General features: G+C 40.6%; 2 protein-coding genes across 3 annotated transcripts in view; one reads left to right on the top strand and one right to left on the bottom strand.

Moving 5' to 3' along the window:
* SPG11 (SPG11 vesicle trafficking associated, spatacsin) overlaps positions 1–5,320 on the top strand; it is a 77,643-nt gene extending 72,323 nt beyond the window's left edge. For both annotated transcript variants that reach the window (XM_070237562.1, XM_070237569.1), the window contains 6 exons: positions 674–781; positions 2,301–2,469; positions 2,910–2,998; positions 3,213–3,368; positions 4,072–4,223; positions 4,690–5,320. In XM_070237562.1, the coding sequence (XP_070093663.1) occupies positions 674–781; positions 2,301–2,469; positions 2,910–2,998; positions 3,213–3,368; positions 4,072–4,223; positions 4,690–4,870 (855 nt within the window). In that variant the 3' untranslated portion in view covers positions 4,871–5,320. The remainder of the gene's footprint in view (positions 1–673; positions 782–2,300; positions 2,470–2,909; positions 2,999–3,212; positions 3,369–4,071; positions 4,224–4,689) is intronic.
* EIF3J (eukaryotic translation initiation factor 3 subunit J) lies at positions 5,217–25,758 on the bottom strand. The gene is made up of 8 exons (XM_023618559.2): positions 24,880–25,758; positions 24,690–24,793; positions 15,916–15,970; positions 15,319–15,410; positions 11,364–11,478; positions 9,293–9,454; positions 7,367–7,440; positions 5,217–7,005 (listed from the first exon to the last, which is right to left on the bottom strand). The coding sequence occupies exons 1-8, from the start codon at positions 24,920–24,922 to the stop codon at positions 6,874–6,876; spliced, it is 777 nt and encodes a 258-aa protein (XP_023474327.1). The 5' UTR covers positions 24,923–25,758; the 3' UTR covers positions 5,217–6,873.
* Positions 25,759–25,874: the final 116 nt, after the last annotated feature.

The following is a 25,874-nucleotide window of genomic DNA, read 5'->3' on the forward strand; positions in this document are numbered from 1 at the left end:
CAGAGAGGCTGGGGACCAGTTCAGATCTGATGTGGTTTTAGGGAATTTGCCCATCTGGATCCCACTGCATGCTTGGTAGCTGGCTGGACGGCTCAACCTCTGCGCCAGGTTATGATTTCTATCAGAATCAGCAAAGGCACAGAAATTGAGAGGATCCCTACCATGCTCAGGGCTGTTATACCCCTTTGCCGGGGCAGTTAGCTTTTCTAGAGGGCTAAAACAACTGTATTTCCCCCCCAAAACAAGGTTCAGACCTCTTATCTCTGAATTGAAGTGAGCTGAACACTCAAGCCTCCTGTGCCTCGCCAAATTCTCTAGGCTTGAAACTGACCCACGTGGCTGCGCCAGCCATTGCGCACTGAACTAAGGAGTGACGGGAAGAGAAGAGTGCCTGCCCAGGAGGATGGCACGTCAGCACTTGATAGTCATGTTTAGGGACAACAGAGGAGAGAGCAGCCAGTGGTGTCCCAATGACTAGCTTTCTGAATCTTCCTCTGGGGTAAAGGGAAGGCAGGGAGGGAGACAGGGAGGAAGGGAGGGAGCTAAGCATGGCAACCTGCATTAGCCCTTCTCTCCCCTGGAGTCGGCATCTGAAAGGAACCAAACTGATGAGGGTAGTGGTCTGGCTCAGAGAACAAGTGATGCTGATGCAAGCTGCATTCTCTCTTTTTAGGTGCGTCTCCTCACTGGCATTGGAAGGTACAATGAGATGACATACATATTTGATTTGCTGCATAAAAAGCACTACTTTGAAGTGCTGATGAGGAAGAAATTAGATCCGGTAAGTGTATTGTGGGCTCCAGGATGACATGTACTACTGATATTCAGGAGTCTCAGACTGCCTCAGGAATAATCCCAATTAGGGTGGACCCCTGGGATATGGAGGGAGGGAATTAAGGACTGCCCTAGGACATATACTGTAACCGGTAGCTTAAGGTTACAGAGTTCAGATCAGATAGCCATTATCCTGACAGATGCTAAGCAATGAAGAAAATGAGTTTGTGCACCTCCACCTCAGCCTCTGTCACCTGCCTCTGCTTCTGAATGCCTGCTCTGGCAGGGGCAAACACCCTTCCTGAGAGCGGAAATGGACTGACCCACTTGGAAGGCTGTATCTGGGGGCTTTTAGAGTGGAGAGTTTTCAGGGGACCATGAAAAAGTGTGTTACTAAGAGCTATTAGAAAGTGAATGCCAAGGCCTGGGCCTGGAAAGCTGTGGAGCTATTTATGATGACTCACAGCACAGGAAGGAGGCTTGGAAGCAAAGGCCTGATGTACCAAGGCCTTTGGGCTCTGAGTGCTTGGCTGCCTCAGCATGCAATGTGACATCAGGCATGTCACTCACAGAGCCTGTTTCCAAGTCATTCATTTGGCTGATTCATTGTTTCAGCCCATTTCACCCCTGAAGATTTAAAAAATGAGGCGCACTTTTGGCTTCTGGGAACGTGGGCCCAGCCAAGCAGAATTAAGAGACAAAGCAGAAAAGCTCTCCTCAATGCTGGGCTAGTTTCAGGACAGACCAGTCCAGAGAGGAGCAAGTCCTGGACGTAGATGACCTTTCTGATCCCCCGGAGGGTTTTTAAATTGTTTTTGAGGCATTTTTGTTTCTACATTTAAATACTCTCTTAATAACTTTTTCTGTTTACAAAAGTAATGCATATTCAATGTTAAGACACTCGGAAAACACAACACAGGAAAAAGCCCTCTGTGCCTATCTACCATCTGGAGACAGCCACTGCTAACAATTTGATAGAGGCCTTTTCTTTGCACATGTACCCACAAACATATATACATACATATTTACATATTTTTAACAAAACTTGTATCATGCTGTGCAGATATGAAATAGCCTGCTTTTCTCACTTAACAATAGCATATCATGAATATTTCTCAAATCAACGTCAGTTTTAATGGCTACATGGTATCTTCTTAGCCCTTATTTTGGACATGTAGATGATTTCTAATTGTTTGCTATTAAATATCCTTGGTACAGCCATCTTAGCACTTTCCTATGCTTATTTCTTTACAGATAGATTTCTAGAAGTGGAATTGTTAGAATAACATGTATGCACATTTTTAAGGCTTCTCCCTTCTGTCAGGTTTTACTGTTCACACTCCCACCAGCAGAGAGGTGCCTCTTTTCTTATACTCAGGATAGCATAACCTTTGGAATTATTTTTGCCTATCTTTTCCTTTTTCTTGGGAGTTTTTAAGGAACTTTCAGAACCAAGAGACCTAGCCAATTCTGCCTACCGTGCAGTAGCTGTTGAGACCTTGGTATTTCCTTTTTTATCTGGGCAGAGTGGTACCCTGAAGACAGCCCTACTCGACTACATCAAACGCTGCCGCCCTGGGGACAGTGAGAAGCACAACATGATTGCCTTGTGCTTCAGCATGTGCCGTGAGATTGGGGAGAACCATGAGGCAGCTGCCTGCATCCAGCTGAAATTGATCGAGTCTCAGCCCTGGGGTGAGAAGAGGTCACAGCAGCACCCCTGGGGACAGTGCTGCCAGCCAGGGGAGGTTCTTAGGACTAAGAAAGGCAAGAGCCCATGAGATTGACTGCTCCCCCTCAGGTTCTAACAGCTACTCAGTGGGACCCCAGCTGGGCAGAAAGTAGATGGAAGGAGACTTGGAAGGCATTTGCCCCTCGTGTAGCCTGTGTCACCCATCAGGAACAGATGCCGTGTAAGCATGCCTTGATGTTTCAGAAAGAAATGAACTAAATGGGTCACTGACTCCTACTCCAGAGTGAGTGCATTTCTGGCCTTTACCTGAGTAAGACATACCTGCCTCCCTGGGAATATGAGCTGGAATGTTTCTAGTCCAGCCCACCAACACTGAGTAGGGTGAGAGTAGCCAGCCTTGGGAGTGAGACACACTCAACAAGTTTCCTTTACTCCCCTGCAGAGGACAGCCTCAAAGATGGGCACCAACTGAAGCAGCTGCTGCTGAAGGCCCTGACTCTGATGCTGGATGCAGCAGAGAGTTATGCCAAGGTAACCATGGAAGGTCTTATTCCAGACTGCCTTTGGGGCTTGGTGTCTGCAGCAGGAATTATTTTGTCCCTGGGCTCTTCCAAGTGAAGGGGGAGGGAGTCATGGGCCAACTAGGGGTACGTAGAAGGGGAGAATTCAGCTGCTGGAGGGTTCAACAGGAGAGATGAAGACAAGTCTTTCTCTACCGGTGCCTCCCTCCACCCTTGTCCCTCAGGACTCTTGCGTGCGACAGGCCCTGCACTGTCATCGGCTCACCAAGTTGATAACACTGCAGATTCACTTTCTGAACACTGGCCAGAACACAATGCTCATCAACCTGAGCCGCCACAGGCTGATGGACTGTATCATGACCCTACCTCGGTTCTACCAGGTGAGCAAGGAAAGAAAAATCTGGCCAGCACTGACAGCATCCTCTCCTGCTGTCCCTCTCAAGGACCCAGAAGTTGACTTACTTGCCTAAGGTCTCAGAGCTAGTGACAGAATCAGGACAGTTCAATTCTCCTGACTTAGCTACCTGATAGATTAAACTGCCTTTCCATGGTAGTATTTCTTGCTAGCATGTTGTTTGAGCAGAGCTTAGAGGATAGTTAGACAGTAACGTCTCCTTCCCCCACCCTGTTAGGCCAGCAGAGAGGCAGACACCTTTGCCCCTTAGACGGCTGAGGTTCAGAGGAACATCCCTGCAGGTGTACCTGGGGCAACATAGGGAGTCTGGGCTTCTGGCAGGCTGGTTCTAGCCCTTTAATGAGGGGTGGTAATCAAGGAATCAGCCCTTTCACCGTTCCTTATACAGTTGAAGTAGGGGGAAAAACATTCTTTCTCAGCAGTTTTATTAATTCATGGTGAGGAAGATTAAAAAGACTGAAGGAAGGTATTTGGGGGTTTAAGGGAGTAGAAGTGTCAAACACCAAACTTTTCACCAACCCTGATACATACAGCCTTTTAACATAATTGGTAATGATCACATTCACTGTATGAGTATACAGTATTAAGCTGTTTTCTAAAACTATTTGCCTTCAATTTAACGTCAAGTAGGCTCTAATGGTGTCCTTTTTCCCCTCCATCCTTTTAAGGCTTCTATTGTGGCGGAGGCCTATGACTTTGTTCCTGATTGGGCTGAAATTCTATACCAACGAGTGATTCTTAAAGGAGACTTTAATTACTTGGAAGAGTTTAAGCAGCAAAGGTTATTAAAATCCAATATATTTGAAGAGATTTCAAAAAAGTAAGTATTAAAATGCCTCTGCTTTGAGATAAGGCATGAGTAAGAATTTCATGGCTAAGTCTAACAGTGCATATAGCTACCCCTCTGCTAGAGATGGCAGAGATCTCAAGAATCCCCAGAAGGAAGAGATCTTTTAACACATTTATGCAAAGAGATGAATGAAAACACTTTTCTTATGGTGCTCTGTACATAAAAAGGGAGGATGGCTACTCAGCCTGCCTCAGGTGCCGAAATCTCTAACATCAGAGGTCCCCTTTAGAGTACTGAACTTATTCTAATAAAAGTGAGCATTAAATACTCATTTTTAATGAAATAATTTCAATGTTTATCAAGCACCCGCTAATATTAGCCTTAGATAATTCCCCATACTCCAGCACCCTCTCCTCTCTAGTGATAAGTCAGAGCTGACAGCCCTCAATCAAGATACAGTATCTTAACCTGTACATTCTGATGTTTCTTTATCTAGATATAAACAACATCAGCCTACCGACACAGTTGTGAAAAACCTGAAGAAGTTACTCACGTATTGTGAAGATGTCTACTTGTATTACAAACTAGCTTATGAACACAAATTTTGTGATATTGTAAATGTGCTTCTGAAGGACCCTCAGATAGGGTGCTGTTTAAAGGACATGCTAGCAGGTTAGATGGACTCAGATGACACAAGGGTGGCTACTGCCAAGATTTCATGGGTGCCTGTTTTCCTGTACTGAAATGAGGTATCGACAGCTGTCTGTGATCAGAGCAGAGTGATGCATTGGGGATCTTTGTTGTCCAAGTTGCAAAACCCCAGGACCGATCATACAAGTCCTTTGTGAATAGTGGGTAAAGAATAAGAGAATTTTCACAAGGAAATTCCTATGTAAGACTAATTTTCATCTATACCATTTTATATAGATGTTCGTATTAAAATCAAAAGCTCCATCTTCCTCAGGATGGCTTCTACTTTAGGAGATGATACAATATCGATTAAAGAATATCTATGCCTGCAGATTCCAGTTTCAAAGGAATTTAATATTATTTACACAGTTAAGGAACAGATGATACATTTCCATTTGTTAGAAACTGATCTCTGTAATAAAATATATTTAAATTCAGTGTTATGTCATTATTACTGCTAAGGAAATCTTAGCCCTTCTCTGCCTTAAAACAATCTTTATTTGCTGTGATTATTGCTGTGTAGTCGCTGCTTTCTGTTAATTCCTCAGATCAGTAGATGGTGCCATCTTCCACTTGGTGATCTACAGAGCCTTGACGGAGGCTATTTCCTATGTAAGACAAGTTAAAAACGTTTTTTGTTCTGTCCCTACTTTTGATTCTGTGACAGTTTCAAAAAGACCCCAACCACAAATTTGGTTAAATTGCTTAAAAGAAAATATATAATAAAGATCAGCTAATCTATGCTTACAGCTATAACCTGAGTTATAAGCTCAACTACCCCAAATAAATAGTTCTTCTAGATACTTAGGCCTTAGGATCTAAACAACCAAATAATTTCCCCAATAAATAATAATAAGGCAGCCCTATACCTTTGTTGCTCTAGGGTGACACTATTAAGGGCCTGGCAAATCATTTTTGTTTACAGCTAAAACTACTCGTCAAGCACTTATTAAGCTTTATTAAGTATATAGAGAACTCTGGTCCCAAGAGCTGTGTTCTATTCTTTCCAAAAATCTCTCTTGGGAGATAACACAAAATTTAAGTCCTCACAATAGTGATTTTATTAAATTAGTTGCTTTATAAAACATTGCAGATGTCATAATTGTTAACATAACAATTTACCAAACTGTAGTTAACTGGTGCAGTTTGCTGAGCATGTTTTATAAAGGAAAGGAAATGCCAAAACCCTGTTAAAGTTATTCCATCGCAGCCTAGGAAAACAAAGGATATTTGTTTCTCAGACACTTAAATCAGGCAAATAAAACAGGTAAAGAGTTTCCCTCCCCCATGTGAAGCACTCCATCAGTAGAAGAGTCTGATAAATATAAACTGGACAGTCTATGCATTCAAGAGATTCCACAACTTGTAATGCAATATTGGAGAGGTTTACGTTCTTCAGCTTCAAAGTTGGAGGGTTTTGGTCATTTAATTTTTAAGTATCAAACTAGTGCTTTTCAGCCGCTGTATCTTCACTCTGAGATAAGCAGTCTTCTTCACAATGTATTTTTAATATCCTCACGCTCAATTTTAAGACAAAGCAATTATAATACTAGGTGCATACCACATGCCCTTGCTGCAAACTGCTTTTCTTGACAAGTTATGAAGTAGTTCAAGGAGGTATGGTTAAGGCTGTATTACTGAAGGGTGCTGGTAAATACTACACAATTTTTTGTCGTGCTGCAACCTTTGTTTCCAATTTAGTGACTGCTGCTATGGAATCAGATAGCAACAATGACAACATTATTAGGTTTGTTTTTTTAAACTATGATTTAGTAGCAACTGAGGTTCCCAATTTTCACCCCTTGGCAGCAAGATCCAAGTTCCCTCTTTTGCACATTAGCACCTAAGTTGTCAAGGGGTTAAATTACCAGCACAAAAGATACTGCACTTCTGATTGTAGCATTTGGCAGAACTGAAAGGAAAGGAAGTTGTGCTACATGTTGAAGGGATTGTGGGCAACAGAAAGAAGACACCAGGAGAAGATAAAATGTCACATGAAGTCTTCATAGTCTTGTACATATCCTCCATCATAACCACCATAATCTGCCAGATCATCTTTCATGGTGGCCTTTAATCCCCCTCCAGGAACCACACCTTTCTTCTTCTTTTTGGCTTTGCTTTGCTAAAGATAAGAGAGAGTTAATTCATGAGATTTTATCTATTATGGGCATCTTATCTGGTAATAGCAACCCTCATAGAGACCCAAAGCCTCTGGTCCCAGAAAAACTTTACCTCTCTTAAGGGAGATCCCAGACCTAACCCAGGGAAATTTCTATTAATTCAAAAAAGACGACTGTGAACATGTCTGTAAACAAAAGGATGGTCATGGCACTCACACTCCTGTTCTATTCCAATTTAAATGGTACTGGTGAATTGCCTGACTTTTAAGTTTATTAGGTCAGGCTCCTACTACACTTGAGAATATTATGCCTACACTCCCATCCTAATGTGATACATATCTCCCCATACACCTTGCTCCTTACCTTTTCTTGCTTCTGTTTTTCACTGCAAAGCACAGTCAATGAATTGGTAATCTTTTTCAAGTCATCAATTTCCACTAAAAGAAAAGGCATACCACTAATTTTTAAGCATTTTGAGGAATATGAAAAAGCAAAATATACACTCTTTCACAAGTGTTATGAGAAATCTAATTTGTCCATCATTAACTTCAGTAACTTTGAAAAGGCCAGGAATTTCTCCCTGTTTAACAAAACATGGTAAAGAATCATTCAGTCTATGACTAGGCTTACAAATTAGAACTATTTAAAATGGGAAACTCAACAACAAAAATTTATAATGACCTGTAATCAACACGACACCATTGATCAAAGACAAACTGGAAGTATCATTAAAGCTCACAAGTGCTCCCTACCATCCTTCCTTACCCAGTCTCCAACACACAGAGGATAACCCAACCCACGTCCTTCCATAACGTATCCTTCACGCTCAGTGAGGAGAAGCTGAATGAACATGGAACAATTCTGAAAGCTACAGATGACAACTCCCCACCCCTTGGGGTCTCCATTTTCTAGCAGAGGAACTAAAATGAAAATAGTAGATATCTCAAATCTCAAGCGTCCTACCAGGAGACAAGCCTGTTTAGTGGACAATACATTCATCCATTGTTATAAAAATATAAAGCTAGAAACAGACACGAGTTTTTAGCTACCAAAAAAGTGTTCAGTTTTGGTTAGAGAGCACTTTCAAAAACAGAAAAAATAGGGGCCAGCCCAGTGGCACAGCGGTTAAGTTCACACGTTCCGCTTCGGCAGCCCAGGGTTCGCCGGTTCGGATCCCAGGTGCAAACATGGCACTGCTTGGCAAGCCATGCTGTGGTGGGCGTTCCACATATAAACTGGAGGAAGATGAGCATGGATGTGAGCTCAGGGCCAGTCTTCCTCAGCAAAAAGAGGAGGATTGGCAGCAGATGTTAGCTCAGGGCTAATCTTCCCCAAAAAAAAAAAAAAAAAAAAAAAAGACAGGAAAAATAGTACAATCATATGTCACTTAATGACAGAGACATTCTGAGAAATGCATCAGGCGATTTCACCATTGTGTGAACATTCACGGAGTGTACATACACAAACCTAGATGGTATAGCCTACTACATACATAGGCTATACGGTACTCTTATGGGACCACTGCTGTGTATGCAGCACTGTATATGACCAAAACATCATCATGCGGCATATGACTGTACATGCAGAATAAAATACCAACTATGGGTATATATCACTCACTGGTCAAATTCAGAACCCCAGCTTAGTCATAATTTCTCAAAGAAAACCCAATTTAGAATTCATTGTGTAGAATTCCTTTTTCTCAATCTTAAAAACAGAAAATACTAGCAAAACCAGTCCCTTCTACATTAGAGCTACACCACCCCTGGCTGTTGGTCCCACACCCTGCCCCTGAAATGTATGACTCCTCTCAGGTCATGGCACCACACCCATGGACCCAGAGAATGGGTGCCAGATCTGTTGAGCAACTTGCACCTGGTCATAGGCTTCCACATTTGGAAAATGAACAGATAACTCCCTGTGGTCTCACTCAGCTCTAAAATCCTGTATGCCCAGAGACCATTTTCCCCAAAAGAAACTTCGTAGCCCCTTTCAAGATATAATTAGATAACAAAATAAGCCAGTGTTTTATTAGCTGCTGTATTAACAAAGCCCAGGTGTTTCTTTGGGAAGCCACTGTAAAAACATCAAGAAGGCAGCATCAAAAAGCAAAAACAAAACTACCCCAACTAGTTATTTGAGAACAACATTCCCAAGGTAACTGCTAAAAAGCAAATCTGAAATCTAAATTATAGCATCCAAAGAAAAGTTAACCTCCATCTTCCTGAGTATGATGTGCCCCTATTAACTAAAATCAGCCCACAGGGGCTCGAGATTAGAATTACTTACATGAAATACACACATCTCGAACTAAGGCTTCCAAAAAACTGGCATAATATAGTGACTTTTCATATTGTGTAATTTTATCTTTTAACAACTTTCCAAACTCTGTGAAGTCATCTCTTGAAGATGGGTTCATAGCATCTATTCCATAAACTGTATTATTAACACCTGTAGGAGAAAGGGAGCACTGAAAATATCAGAAAGATTTTTAAAAGTTTATAAATCAATTAGCTATCTGGATAACCCTGCTATTTCATTCTAAAGCAGAAATTCTTAACCTGGGTCCACTGGAATCCTTGCACAGAATTCAGGGGGTCTGCAAATTTGGACGAGAAATAAAAATAATAGCTTTATTTTTACTAACCTCTAATTTAGCATTTCCTTTCATTTTGATTACAGGCAACAAATCACAGTGGTATCAGCAATCCTTGACTATTACCAATAGAGATCAGATATTTTCATACCACCTTACAGTTGTTGCAGATATCTTGAAATATTATTCACAGTCATCATTATCTTCAAATTACATTATTTATTAGACCTGCCAATAAATCTTAATGCATTAATAAAGAAACACATAATCACTGTATCACAGAAGTATTTTAATATTTTGATACTTATTTCAATATAACAGATTTCCTTTATAAGTAAAATCCTGTGTTTTTTATTTTATGCATTTAAAAACATATTAAGAGGCCCAGAGACTTCAGCTGACTGCCAAAGGAATCTCCAGCATAAAAGGGATGCTCTTAAAGTGTTTGTCCAAGAACAGCCCACGGGTAAAGTGGGGAGAAAAGGAAAAAAGCAAATAAAACAAAATGGTTCCTGTGAAAATATCCAGCTAACTACCTCCAGAAGCTAAGCAGGGGTAAACCATATGTTAAATTCCAACAGAACAATTAATCTGGCTGAAAAGGATTCTAGGCTAAGAGACAAAATCACTGATTCAGTATTTTAGCATAAGAAACACAACATTAAAATCCAAACGATGACTATATGAATGCACGTGTTTGCCTTTTAATCTGTAACTGGTGTCCCATATTAGGATTTACGGGTACTGCATAAACCCTTCTCTGTAATAAACACATAGAAGCTTTTACTATCCAATGAAGACACAGGATAATGGCCGAGTGCCCTCTGTAATGAGATGAGTACAGCTCAAACATGCCAAACACACAGCACAGCAACTCTTCAGGTTGCTAGAGACCCACTGAGAGAGAAGGTCACACTTCCGTGGAAAGGAGAATGATCACTACAGTCAGCCTGCTTGATCCATCTTAAAGAAGAGGAAGGGTGGGGGGAAATCAAGATAACTAGATCATTCTTGGCTCTAAGTCTCAATTTCAAAGTTATTTAACTTTTTCAACACAGTCTTCTACTCTGAAAAGTACTCAATGGGTAATGACAACAACAAACTTGGTTAAATGAAGTGAGAGCTCTTAAATACTAACTATTTCTCTGGTCATGTTTCTTACCCTACCCTCTGTGCCACATAAACACTCCGAACTTTTCTCTTTACAGGATCCTGAACATGTTTGTTACCTCATGCACTAACGACAGTGCAGGCATGGCTCACAAAAATGGAAGCCCTCTACAGATAGGGCATGGTGAGGGCCAAGAACGGCTGCAAAAAGAAATGACTCTTAGCACAAGAAGGCACAGCAGAAGCTGAATGCCCCATCAGGACCAGCATGCTACTGTCTAAGTCATACCCAGACTTAAGACAACAGCACAGCCCTACAAGTCAGTTCAATAGTTAAATCCCAAAGCTACAGACCTCACATTTCATCCAGCTGATAAATACATTTAAAGCAGCATTATATCCTACTTGGGTCCAATGACTTTTTATCTTAATAATCTTGTATTTGATACTCAAAACATAATTATTCAAAAATCTGAACACGTATCTCACTCTAAGTAATGAAATCTCAAATATAAACAGATTAAAAAACTGCTAAATGAGCCAGTATCATGTTTCTTCAAAAAGGAGGCATTTTCTGAACTTTCATAACTAGTAAGACTTCCACAGTATTCACTTCGAACTTCAATATTGCACTGCAATCACACCCCCACTTACCAAAAGTTTCTTTTGCTAATTCGAGGTCTGACTCTTCCTGTAATTTCTTTAGCCGGAGTTTATCTGCTAATTGTTCTTCTGGTGTTAACACTTTAGGTTCTTCAGGTTCTTCTAACTAAAATGAGACAGAAATTAAATTTTAAAGGGCTGGGATTATGCTGGACTCAGTACATTTCCGTATTGTATGATTTTTTTTTATAAGCACATACAATTATAAATAACAATAAACACTAAGTGCTTACTGTATTTCACACATTCTTCTAAACACTTTAGATATTCTTATCCTAACTTTACAGGAAAAAACCTGAGGCACAGAAAGGTTTGAAGCAACCTGCCTATGGTAACAGAAGGCTGACGTGGCTGGTAATGTGACAGAGCTGAGATTTGAATCCAGAAAACTGAGCTTATTTCTATGGCCCTTTAAAAATAAGAAATTGAGATTAGAGACAAGGTGAAAATGGCATTCTCGTATACTGCTGCTAAGACTATATAGTGAAATAACCTTTCTAGGGAAACTTGGTAATATGTACCAAATCATAACATATTTTTATACACTTTAATCAAATGATTCCACTTCTAGGTATTTATCTTAAGAAACCAAAGATGCATACAAATATTTAACCACAAGGATGTCCAATGGAGCATTATTTATTATTTCAAATAAATTCAGAGACAACCTAAAACGTTCAACAACAGAATGGTTAAATAAAGTATGGCACATCCATATGACAATACTTGTAGACATTAAAAAACATGTTTTTTTCAAAGGCTCAGAAAAACATTTTCCCTGTATTTTTTTATCTTATATTGTATTACTATAAAAGTAACACATTATCATTGTAACAAAAACATACAATAGGAGCTGTCATTATTTCCTAATCCCACTCCTCTGAGATGACAGTTAACAGTTTAGCATATATCATTTCTACATACTGTGAGATAATTTTCTACAACAAATACGTATTACTTTTACTATCTTTTTTAAAGTGGGAAAAAACTGAAGGGAATTTGTGCCATTCATGGTTATCCATGCCTGTGTAGTTTGAAGATTTTGATTCAGAAGTCCACTTCTGAAACAGATCACAATTTACTTCTCATGGAGCAGATGAAATGAGAAAGGTCATTATGCCATGTTAGGAAATCTCAGAACACTTTCTAGAATGAAAAAGGGACATATCTCTACTTAACTGTCTTAGCAGACGTGGACATCATTAAGTATTTCCTGCATCAAAACTGAATATATCTTAACTCAATACTTGGCCTAAGATAAACTGAGTACACTCAAACTAAGCTTTCTTTATGTTGGAGACTAATATCAAGATACAACAAAATAAGTATAATTCTAACTTTAATGACTAAGAAAGACGCATCAATACAATTTATCCGACTTAAAGATTCCATTGCTTGTTCTGATCACAGAAATACATATGTAGATATTTTTAGATATACAAATTATTTAAAAACATCTAAAATGTTCCTGACTGGGGGAAAAAGGCACTCTCACATTGTTGGTAAACTGGTGCAACCCCATATGGAAGGCAATTTGGGAACATTTATCAAGACTACAAATGCGATTTGCCCTTCGACCTGGCAATCTCACATTTGGGAATTTATCCTACAAATATGGTTACACCAATTAGAAATGACACACATATATGATTATTCCCAGAAGCGCTGTTTATTAAGGAAAGGACTGGGAAAAAAAAATCTAACTGTCCATCAATAGAACACTGATGGAATAAATTATGGTACCTCTAGGCAATGGAATATCACCTAGCTACAAAAAAAGGTAAAAAAAAAAAAAAAAAAAGAATGAGGAAGAATAAACCAGAAATCAATGAAAATGGTTTCCTATGGAGGTGATAGGGAATAGAGAGGAGAGGATAGGAATGGATGTTTGAGAAAAAAAAGCCAGCCAATAAAAAATGGAAGAGAAGTCACAGAGTAAGAAAAATCACCATTTTGCAATCCCTAATGAAATAATTAGTCAATGATCATGAATGATACTAAAACTACTGGGTGAGAACTGGACATAAAACTGGATTACTTGCAAGAAGAAACATGTAATTTTATAATAGAATCCTGTAACATAGAATTTTATTTTTATTTTTATTTTTTTTTGAGGAAGATTAGCCCTGTGCTAACATCTGCTTCCAATCCTCTTCTTTTTGCTGAGGAAGACTGGCCCTGAGTTAACATTGTAACATAGAATTTTATAATCAGGCTGTCACCACAGTAACCCAGTGATCAATTTTAGCATCACTAATAATAGGACAGACATTATATGACTCCTGATGTGACGTGATGCAGTATGAAGCACACAGCATTACTTCTAAAGTATTCCAATAAAAAATGCTTACTCTGAATCCAATCAAACTTTTAGACTTAACTGCCAAGTTACAGGAAATTGCAACTATAATGAAGCAATCAGACAAATCTAGAAGGTAGGATGTTCCATAAGACAACTGGCCACTCTCTTCAATAAGTCAATGTCATTTTAAAGAGAAAGAGAGAGACAGTCAATCTAGGAGACTTAGGATATATTAACAACCAAGTGCAATGCAAGGTCTTCATCTGAACAAACGATATGTAAGAGACATTTTGGGACAATTAGAAAAATACCTATCAGCTGAATATGAGATGATGTTAAAAATTATCATTCATTATTGGAGCCATCTTGATGTGCTTTATGTCCCCTGTAACCAAAGGACTCCTAAATAATGCAATCACTCTCATCATCAACAAAAAAGTTTACTATAGGTCTACAAAATGTAGGAGCTTCTGGTACCCATGAGAGTACAATCAGGCTGCCTGGGTTTGAAGCCTGCCTCTGTCACTTTCTAGCGTGTGACTTTAGGTAAGTTACTTTACCTCCCTGTGCCTCATCTGTAAAGTGGGATAATAATACCCCTACCTTGCTGAATCATTGGGAATGTTAAATGAGATAATACATGTCTAAGGCTTAGAACAGCACCTGGCACAGAATGAGTACTCATTAAATGTTACTACTGGAATGTTAAAAAAAAATTATCATTCATTATATTAGGTATATAATCATGTGAGAAATATTCTTGTTTTTTCAGAGATGCATACTGAAGTATTTAAAGGTAAAATGCACACTGTTATTTACTTGATTATATTTTAGCAAAAAAAGAATCAATGAAGCAAATATGGCAAAATATTAACAACTATTAAATTTAGGTGATGTGTATGATTATTCACTACATTATTTTCTCTACTTTTTTGTTTGAAATTTTTCTTAATGAAGAGAGTCAAGAAAAAAACAAGAAAGTTCTCTATGATCTGATATGGAAAGATCTCCATGATACATTAAATAAGGTGCAAACTTAAAAGAGGAGTAAGAATATATAATTGTATCCAAATACATAAAGACAACTTGGAGCTGTAAGAAATCAATATTTACTTAAGAGATAAAGGGAGAGAAAAAGAATAAATGAGTCAAGGGTTGGGAGTGTTTCTTAATATTGTTTTGATTTTTGAATCATGTAAATGTGTTTCCTATTCAAAAAACAAATCAATTAATATTCCTGATCTTGCTCCAAATAATCAAGAACAAAAACACTTATATAAAACACTTAGATGGCAGAGAAACAATATTTTTATTTCACTCGATATGAACACTGCAAATAAAGACTGATCACAACTAGAAAGAACTGCAGGCACTCGCAAAAATCACTGACTGTGGTCACTACAGAATCATCGCTGTTCCCGAATGCTTGTGAAAACTTAGAAGGCAATCTAATACATAAAGCTTCCAGGGTTAGTTTTTGCAAAAACCACAAATTCAGTTTGGAGACTCACTTATCTGATACTGTCTATTTACAGTCTTTACGAAGCCCTTCAAATAGCTAGGTAATAATACTTGCTGCCTGTTAAGACGCTGTACTACTGCTGATGTGAGAATTTTATACTTTAGAAAATGAACAGTACCTACCCTCTTTTTAATTTCTTCTTGCCTTTTCTTCTGTTGTCGTTCTTTCTCTTTTATCTTCTCTGCTATTTTTTTCTTTTCTGAAATTTTTACTTCTGGAAGTAAACAGATGTTTTAATCACAGTTATGTTGAATATTTTCCAGTTTACGGATGAGGCAGACATGATACTTGTATACTTCACGAAACCAAACCTCTCCCAGCTCCAATTTCATATGGTGATTTCCTGGCAAACAAGAATGGGAAGGTTCTGGGAGTCTTCCTTTGTCCTTTCCAACCTGACCCCTAAGACCCAAACATCTCCCTTGATATTTCCCCACAGTCCTTTAGGCAGGACTTAGATCACTCAACTATGATGCCACACCCTCTACTCTCTCCTAACAATATCATTCAAACAGAAAAACGGCAGATATCTAATCCAATCACATTTTGAGGGGAGAGAAGAAATGCAGGGAGAAGAGAATAAAGTGAGAATGGAAAGATGTTTGGTTTCCAAGTAACAAAATTTTCAATTTTGTGAGCATTCTGTCATTTGTCTTAACATAAGCACCAGAGGCTCACGAAGACACAAAACCAAAAACGGAGGAACTCCTGTGGCTCACCTGGTTTTACTTCTGCTTCCTCTTTTTTTTCGTCATCATCATCATCCCAGTTATCCTAAAGAAAAGGACCACCATTAATAATTTTTGCATGTTTAATTTTCCAAGTGAACTTTATTATCAAGTTGTCTAACTCCATAGAAACAAACCTGCTGATATTTTTTCGGTATTGCATTAAATTTATAAATCAATGTTGGGAGAACAGACGTCTTTATAACGTTGAGCTGCCCTAGCCAAGAAAAAGGGCTATCTTCCCATTTGTTCAAGTCCACTTCTGAGTTTCTCTCTTAGAGGTCTGCGCATTTCTCTTTAGGTTTATTCCTAAGTATTTCATCTTCTCTGTTGCTACTGTAAACTGAGTTTTTTTCCTTTTATGTCCTTTAACCAGTTATTATTTGTGTATACAAAAGCTATTGTTTTTGTACGTTAAATTTTGTATGGTGCCCTGGTGGTCTAGTAGTTAAGATTCGGTGCTCTCACCCCTGCAGCCCACATTCATTTTCCAGTCAGGGAACCACACCACCCATCTGTCGGTTGTCATACTGTGGAGGCTGCATGTTGCTGTGATGCTGAAAGCTATGCCACCAGTATTTCAAATACCAGCAGGGTCACCCATGGTGGACAGGTTTCAGTGGAGCTTCCAAACTAAGACAGTCTAGGAAGAAGGACCTGGCCACCCACTTCCGAAAAAAGTAGCCATGAAAACCCTATGAATAGCAGCAGAGAACTGTCTGATATAGCTCCGGATGATGAGAGGATGGCATAAAGAGAGGAGAGTGTTCCACTCTGCTGTACACAGGGTTGCTAGGAGTCAGAATCAACTTGAGAGCACTAACAACACACTTTATAGAATTCATTTATCACTCAAATTAGTTTTATCATGGATTCTCTAGGGTTTTCCGGGTATACTATCACATCATCCACAAATGAGATAACTTTACTTCTTTACCAATTCTTACATCTCCACCATTAATTTCTCTTATCTAATTATACCACTGGCTAAACTTCTAGTATAATGTGAAGAGTGGCAGAGATAATAGGCATCATTGCCTTGTTCTTCTCTTAATGGAAATGCCTCTTGTATTTCCCCATGAAGGGCTATGCACCCCACATTTACGCAGTAACATTTACCAATCTTTTTTTTTATTCCCTGTGTATTTTTGAGTCAGTTAGATAGTTTTTTCTTACAGTAATGAATTTTCTTCTAGAACATGTATGCTTTCATTGTTTTATCATTTACATTGCTGATCCATTTGGAGTTTTTTCTTTTTATGGTGTTAAGTATGAATCTAATTTTAATTTTTTCCAAATGGTTATGCAGTTGTTAGAGCATTATTTATTAAAAAGTCCACCTTTGCCCTTAATTTACCATATACTAAATTCTCATGGACATTTGGTTTATTTCTGCTTTCTAGCCTATCCCACTAGTCTATTCTCTCTTCATGCACCAGTACCATACTGCTTTAATTACAGCGGCTTTATGGTATGTTTTTCTATAGGTTAGGGCTGGTTCCCTCATGTAGGTTTTGAGGGATTTTTAGTGTTTTCCTGGCCATTCTTGCACGTTTGTCTTTCCACATGAACTTTTATATCAACTTGTCTAATTCTCTAAGAAAGCTTCTCCATTAACAAAACACAAGACAACCAAACCAAAACTAATAGCCTTTCTTAAAGTAATGCACAATTTTTTTTAAATAAAAAATTGAGAAAACTTTATACTTCTGACTTACCCATATGGAAAAGCATCCAACATTCTAGGCAATGAATCGATATTTCAAGTGATATTCCATACAACATAACCTTGGTTAATGAATTAAACCTACAGAATATTTAAGCCCAGTATTTAAGAGGAGTCAAGAAACAAAGTATTAAGCAATTTTCTAAAGGGTCCACAGAATTTAGAAGGTTTAAGCTTAACAGAGATAGACACAGCCCTGTATTTAAGTAGGGCTTTAATCTATAGGTAGCCTGGCCGTTGTCTCAGCAACCACCAGGCACACTATGACACGGCATTTGAAGCTGAGCCACAGGATGGCAGATGCAAAGCAGGAGGCTCTGACGCTACTGGAAGATGCAGAGGCTGACTAATGTACCCTAACTATGACACGAAGCTTCTGGTTTTATAAGGAGACAGATCATAAATCTGAATCACTCCAGGTATATAAACCAACCAAACCTTGATTCTTAATAAACATCTGTAAGTCCACCAAAGAAATCAAATGTCCTGATTAAGGCTATCCTGGGGTATGCAAGCAGAGTGGGAAGAACTTTGTAGAAAAGTAAAAATATTTTTATAATCACCTTACCTTGGCAATTTAACTCATAGTTCACAGTTAACTGATTGAAAGCAAATCATTGTTTGGACATCTAAGACACAGAGTTAGAAATTAGAGAACAAATGTTTGTATTACCTGGTTTGCTTACGTGTTTGTATCAAAACACCATAGTACAAAAGGAACCAGAGCGCTAAAAATAAAAGTTAACTAGCAGGAGTTTTCTGTTGTTTCAATCTTCACAGAACATAGGAAAGCTGAGTCTGTGAGTGATATGCTGCTTAGGTGGTGCTTCAGATAGCCTCTCTTAAATGACCATTTGCTTACTTCCAGGGGGTGCATATTTATAACTCTCTACTAATAATAGTAATGTTAATAGTAACAATAGATAGCATTTACTGAGTGCTTACTTTGTACCAGGTACTGTGCAAAGGGCATTCCATGTAATAACACAGTTAACCCTCAAAAAAGTCCTGTTAAGGGGCTGGCCCCATGGCCAAGTGGTTAAGTCCACGCGCTCCGCTGCAGGCGGCCCAGTGTTTCGTTGGTTTGAATCCTGGGCGCGGACATGGCACTGCTCATCAAACCACGCTGAGGCAGTGTCCCACATGGCACAACTAGAAGGACCCACAACGAAGAATGTACAACTATGTACTGGGGGGCTTTGGGGAGAAAAAGGAAAAAAAATAAAATCTTTAAAAAAAAAAAAAGTCCTGTTAAGTAACGTAATTTATCTCCATTTTACAGATAAGGACACTAAGGTCCAGAGATAACTATCCCACAATCTCAGGGAAAAATAACGAAGGAACCTGTTCTGAACAGACTAAAATTCCTTTAAAGTGTCATAGTAAACATGACTTCTTACCTGAGTCCTGAAGTATAACATAATTATCTGGAAACCAGGTCCCTCCCCACCAAAAGCCATTCTTTCAATTAGCTCTGGAATGAGCTCCCTTGGAATCACAGGGAATCTCATCAAAGAGAAGGGTTATGGCACATACTAAGAAGATATGCCCAGCTATCCTATCAGCTACCCATCTCAAATTGCCTGTGATGGTTTTCTACAAACTTTAAGAAACTAGTCTAGCCGTCTTTGGCACTAGGAGACCAAAAGGGGAGAGGTATGGATGAAAACAAGCAGCTCCATCTCAATAAATCCAACATAGAGAAAAAGACACAACAGAGGAGCATTTGTTTTCAGTGCTGATGTCTCTCAGTTCCCTCTCCCAGTAAAACCTCACCCCCACCCCTCCCATATCACTGCTCCCTCAGGATCTCATTCACACCAACTCTCTGTCCGACCCCTATCCCAGTCCTGCTTTCCCCATCAAAGCATAAACCTCATGCCAGACAGTCAGGTTAAACTGTCCTATCAATGCAGACATAATGAGGCTACCACAGAATTCCACCACAGAATGGATTTTAGTAGCAAAAGCAGTGGTTCCTGTCAACAAGTCCTAGAACAGCCATGATATCTGCTCCTCAGTTCATCAAAGGACCATGAAAGGCAAGCCTTGCCTGTAACCCTTACACGTCAGTACGTGAAACAAATCTGCCCCGAAGTTACTACCATACTAGGGACAAGTCCCTAAAGAAAGGAGCATGTGACGTCAGCAAAAAAAAGATGGTCATACTTTCAAATGCAATCCCCAAAGCAAACAACCAGGTAGCTTTCCCCAGGAACTTAAAGAGTTTTTGTTTCCTTAGTTACAAATTTGCAGATGCTCAAAAAGTAAATGTAAGGTAGAATGTCCAAATCTGCTCAATTTTCTGTAAACACTAGGGCTTTGTAAACGCTGACAATAAATTCAGATAAAACGCACAAAGAGTTCATAGAGAAACACATAAAATTAACACTTAAAATAGGAAGTAGGTCTGTAATTTAGTAAGCCTTAAATGCTTATTTTGTTCAAGAGACTTTCAATATCTAATTAAATTCCTTACCCAATTATTTTTGATAGCCAATAAATCCTCCAACTATAATATCCAACTTATCTCCAAAAGAATCATCCACACCGCTCTCCTAAAACAGCCAACTTCCTAAGAACAGACGCTGTTTATAAACTACTTGCTCATCTATATTCTTGTTGTACACATACATATCCAACATAATTTGAGCCATTTTTCTGAAAGAGATGGATGCCTTTCAAGTTTAAACAATGCTCCCCAATCAAACATGACTAAGAATTGAAAACAAAACAGAAAAATTTTAAGCCATGCTTTCTTTTTATTTCTAATAATGTAGCCAGTAGTTGGCTGGTCTGTCATTTTTATAACGTACAACTGCAGAATGTCACGTGCAATCAGAGAACACATTTAGGGCTGAAAATGCTTTCCAACTTAAGCAAGATATATTTATAGATCATCAAATAGAAGTAGCTTCAAAAGAGCAGTAAAGTTCTTCTGCCCCATAGCAATAGCCCATTAACTGACACATGCTCCTTCCTCTTTTTTCTTTAAGTAGTTTGGTTTAGATAAAGCATAACCTCTTATAGGAAAAGAGTCTTCTACTGGTATAAAAGTAAGCTGTACTGATCTGCTCTGAAAGCCTCAGAACTCTGTAAGGAGCTCCTGGCAAGGCTGGACTTCCCAGCAAAGTTCAGTTTTTAAAAGATGTTCTTTTAAACGTTCTTCCATCATCTCAGAACTACGCTAGTCTCTGGAAGCCAAGGTACCTTCCTCAATAAATTCTACTTCATTTAATTCAATTCATTAAGTTTTTAACACCCTACCAAGTATGGCTCAGCACTCAGTTGAATTCTATCTCAACGCCTACTTGTCTCATATTCAGAACTGTTATCAATCAATTCTACTTTAAATTCCTGGCTAAACAAGATCAAGATCAAGACACTAAACACTAAATAAATGACTTATTTTCAATGGTCCAGCATGACAAATATGTTAGGTAAACACTGTTCAGTAACAAACATGCTTCCTAACTAAAAACAGAGTTTAAAAAGTGTCAGGGTATTGAAATGATATAATTGGGATTTTCTTCAAAATAATCTGGTCGAGGGAGGAAAGCAATAGTGGAGATGTAGAAGAAACAAAATTGGTTATAGGTTTATTAAACTTTTCTTTCCACCTCTGTGTATGTTTGGGATTTTTCACAGAAATTACACACACACTTCAAGATACCCATTTTCTGGCAAAATGCCCACCTTCTGACTATTTCCCAATACTCTCCCATTTTTCTGAAATATAGATCCCTTTCTTTATAGATGCTGTTTCTGCTGGAAAAATGTCTTTACTTTGGTAGATTTAAGCTATTAACCAGGATAGGATCCTAGGAGACGGCTGAATGGGTTAAGATGAGGCAGGCAGTTCTCCACTAAGTCAGTTATCTAAGATCTTTTTAACAAATTTTATAACAACATTATAGAAGCAAATGCCTGAGATGCTTGAACACAGCCAGGAGAAGTTTTAAACTCAAAACAACTCTACACCCTTTGAATAAATATAGCTTCTAATTTGTTCTACCGAAATGCTGGGAGCCGAGTAAAATGGAGTGAAAGTTGTACTGTCCCTGCTGGCAGTGGGTAGGTACTCACTGCCTTCTTAGTCAACACAGCCTACACATCATTCCAGCAGTGGAGGAGTCGTCCAGTGATACAAGTCAAGCGAACAATTCCCTCCCACTGCCTCCGCAAAACATCAGGATAGTACGAAAGGTAAAAGAAAGCCAGTGCAACAGGAAAGCATGCTCTAGTTCTCACCCTTTTAACTGGGAAGCAGCACAGGCTCCCTCCCATGAATATTAACAATTCTACAGTTTCACCTAAATCAACTGCTGCCACTGCCAGAAAGCTCTTTGAAAAGTCAAGGGCAGCAAAATGCTATAATATCTACCGAAAGACAGTAAACTACGGGAGTAAATTACTGTAACAAAGACCTCACTTTCTCTTTCATTTCTCAGGACATTACAAATAACATTAAATGTATATTCTTAAAAGTTAAACACTAGATGCTGACATAAACTGAAGACTTACTGTTTCTACATATCTTACGTTTGAAGACTTTTTAAAAATTCACATATATTTAAGGACTATGATTATTCAATCTTACGGAAACCAAGCCTTGTTTGCTTTTCCTTACAAAAGGATTAAGTACTAAAACATTAGAATTCAGAAATTTGGTATTATCCACTACCATCCAAGCTGACAAAATTCAACTCTAGATTGGTAACCCTGAGCAAGCAAAAACTTGCTTGAGAATCATGGTCACTCCATTCAAAACACAAAATTCACAGTAAATAGCCACTGTGGAGAGAACTTACCCCTTCTGAGCTTAGGAAATCACGAAACGTGGCACAAAATAAGCCCCAGATACTAGATCTAAACAACTTAAGCATATTTTCCATTAGCCAGAAAAATTAAGACTACATCTTGAAGTGAGAGAGAATTAACACTTACTGAGTGCCTACCAAGTACCAGGCAACTCTGCTGAATGCTTGACTTAGTATCTCACTTAAAATACAAAACAACCCCTAGGTAGCTCCTATAATGACAATTTACAGATTGAGAAACTAAGAAAGAAAGATTAAAAAACTTATTTATGACTACAAATATAGAAATGTCAAGGCAACAATAAAATCCCAGGTCGGCCCAATTCCAAAGCCCAGGAATCAAACTACTCCATAGATACCATACCTTGGGAATCTTGGAGAACCTCAACAGAAATAAACCAACATTTCAACTTGGAAATAAAATGGATAAGTTCAGCTTTCTTCTCCAAGATCAACATCAAAGGCTATATAAAAGAAATAAGTTATTTGTATAAAAGAAAGAGACTCTGCACTGAAAGAGTGACTGGACAAGATGATCTTTCTGGTCCCTTACAACTTGTAAATCTCCAAAACTAGTTCCAAGTGGTCAGAATTATATTTATCAAGATTGATACCATTTAGATTCAATAATCTCAGGCAGGCTACTTCACAATCAGTCCCGACTACTCCATTCAAACTTCATTTTCTGGTACTTCTTTCCTGATTTCTCTAATCTTTTCTTCTCATTTGCTAACTTATTCCCAACTTTCATAACAGATGTCTTAACTGCTGCATCCAGTATGCATAGAAAAAGTGAAGGGACCAATGTGAACTAAAGGCTCAAAACAGAAAGTTCGCTACAACATGGGAAGATAACTAATATCTTGCAATGAGGCTGACAACACAATCCATTCCCACATCTACACAACACGTTAATGAACCATCTGAGTATCTTCACAACAGTACTGCTCTTTTTATTAAACCCAATGTGTGCAAAGCTCCCTTCATTCTTGAACCTGGCTGTTTGATAAACTGAACATCCACCTCATCAGACTCAGAAGAAAAGGGTAAAATCCAAACAAAAGCAGTACTAAGTCCATAGTGATTAGCTAGCAGAAATTTTTTCAACCCAAGCAGAAAAATTGTAGGGTTCTCAGTATATGCTGAAAGGGAGACGTTAGGAGAGTAAAACATTCACTAAATGAATCAAAACCACAAAAAAACCATTTCCAATCCATACAAAACTTTATCTGCACAAATATAGCATAAAAAGATTTTGAGAATTTTGTTAGTAAGGGTCTTAACATTCTGGGCTTGAGACTTTCGTAGCTACTTAAAAGAAGAAAAAAAAACCCACGAGGAATGCAGTAGTCCTGATGTCATCTGAAGCCATATGATGAGCCCCCAAGAGTTCTCAAAACCAAACGACTAAGGCGTATCTGGTTCAGACCTACAAGGCATAGGAAAAAATAAACACTGGCCTCCCTCGTCTACTCCAACCACCAAATCTTCCATATTTTCTTGGACATCGTTCGTGTTTAGATGAATAACTCACTCCTGTCAACTCCCCATTTTTCAGGTTTCTGACCCCTGGCTATCTCAGGACTCAGTTTATCCTTTTACCCCAGGGTCGGGGAAGGAAGGCTAAAAGTTATGTCGCTTTGCTGTTTTTATTTGTCTTATGTGAAAAACAGGTTGAAATTAAACAACATTTCACTCACCTAACTGCTCGAACAAATACTACAACTGGGCCTTCGGGGACATAAATTAGTTACCGGCCCTGGGGAGACCTCAGCTCGAAAAAGCAGGTGGGTTGCAAGACTTTCCATATGGGACGAGCCATGCGGTTCAATCCCCAACTTCCCCGTCTCATCCCGGCGAGCGACTCCGGACAGCGAAGTTTGCACGTGGACCGGCCCGGCCGCTGCTGTCACCTCCTGTCGCCAGCTGGTGGGTGGAATGCAGCCCGGGACGCGGACCCTCCAAGAAGGGCTAGGGCCCGGGCCGCCGCGCTCGCCAAGGAAGACCGAGGCCACGCTGCCCGTCCCCGGCCTATACAGCCGGCGAGCGGAGGGGAAGAGGGCACCGCCGGGCCCTACGCTGGCGCCTGGACCCACGGCCCGCAGGCCCGGGCGGCGCCGCTGGGCCCAGAGTCCGCCCGTCCGCCCGTCGGCGGGGAATCCCGCCCGCGACGGCGCCAGCCCGCTCCCGCGCTGCCCGGAGCCCCGGCCCGCACCCACCTTGACGTCCTCGTCCTCGTCCTCGCCTTCCCAGCGATCCCCGCCGGCGGTGCCGCCGCCCCCCACCTTCCGCACCGGGTCTTCCACGGAGAACGTGTCCGCGTCTACGGAAGAGAGCGAGCCGCGTTAGTGCCTGCCTCGGCGTGAGGCCAGCGCCGGCCCGGGCCCTGCCCCCGGAACTTCTCCTCACCCCAGGAGTCCGAGTCCCCCGCCGCTGCCGCCGCCGCCGCCATCTCGAGCCGGGCGTGAGCGTGTGTGAGGGGAGCGCGAGCGGAGTTAGCGCGGCGGAGGTGAGTCACTGGATTTGCTCTCGTTGGCCGGCGCGGGGCAGGCTGGGACCGTGGCTGACTACGCCGGGACCCAAGCCCCGCCCCCTCGGGTGGCGGCGGCGACGCGCGCGCGGGCGGGAAGGGGGCGTGGAACACGGCCAGCGGAGCGTGGGGAGGGCGGGGGGCGACCCCGAGCGTCCAGTACCCCACGGCGCGGAGCGGTTCTGGAGGATGGTGGGGCGGGGAGAGATGAAGCGGCCAGGAGATCGCCACCCCAGCCTGGGTCCCCGGGGAGGAAACGTGAGTGCGGGGAAGTTAGCCGCGCAGTCCCTTGCCTAGCGCTTGGGCCTCGCCCGTTCTCGCCACCCCTCGCCTGCCAACCCCAGCCCCGCCTGCTCGGGTGCGCCCTTCCTCTGATCACTTTGATCGCCGCCCGTGGCCGCTTGTGGATACCAAGGAGACCCCCAGGCTCTCCACGCCACGCTCAGAAGCTGGCTTTGAGCGCCACGCCCGTCTGTGGGGGCGGTGGACCGGCCTCCCCGACCCCCGGAGGGCGCAGTCACGCGCTGGGGGAGGAGAGATGCCTGGGGAAGCCGGCGTGCGCGGGGCGCCCGGGAAGGAGCGAGCGGAGAGGGCCGCCTTCCCGGCAGTCTTCCCAGCCAGGGTGCTTGGAGTCGGCTTCTGGGACGTTTGCCTCGAGTTAGTCACGAAGGGATCGAAGAGAACCCCAGTGCTCGAGGATTTTCCTGTGCTGTGAGCCCCATGAGGCCAGGACATGATTCATTATTTAGCAGAATAATTTCGAAACTCAGTCTGCTCTAGGCATAAACTCTAGCCTTGTCCTCAAGGAGCGCATAATCAGGTAACAAAGATAGACGTGTAAACAAGTTTCGACACAGTGTGATGACTGCAACAA

This window comes from Equus caballus, chromosome 1 (assembly GCF_041296265.1).
Source record: "Equus caballus isolate H_3958 breed thoroughbred chromosome 1, TB-T2T, whole genome shotgun sequence".
Classification (NCBI taxonomy): domain Eukaryota; kingdom Metazoa; phylum Chordata; class Mammalia; order Perissodactyla; family Equidae; genus Equus; species Equus caballus.

Bases quoted from the DNA above. Each gene is read 5' to 3' on its own strand.
- EIF3J (XM_023618559.2), bottom strand. From the start codon at position 24,922: ATGGCGGCGGCGGCGGCAGCGGCGGGGGACTCGGACTCCTGGG. The intron at 24,794-24,879 runs GTGAGGAGAAGT...TCTCTTCCGTAG, and splicing joins GGGGGACTCGGACTCCTGGG to ACGCGGACACGTTCTCCGTG. The intron at 15,971-24,689 runs GTGGGTGCGGGC...CCTTTTCTTTAG, and splicing joins ACGAGGACGAGGACGTCAAG to GATAACTGGGATGATGATGA.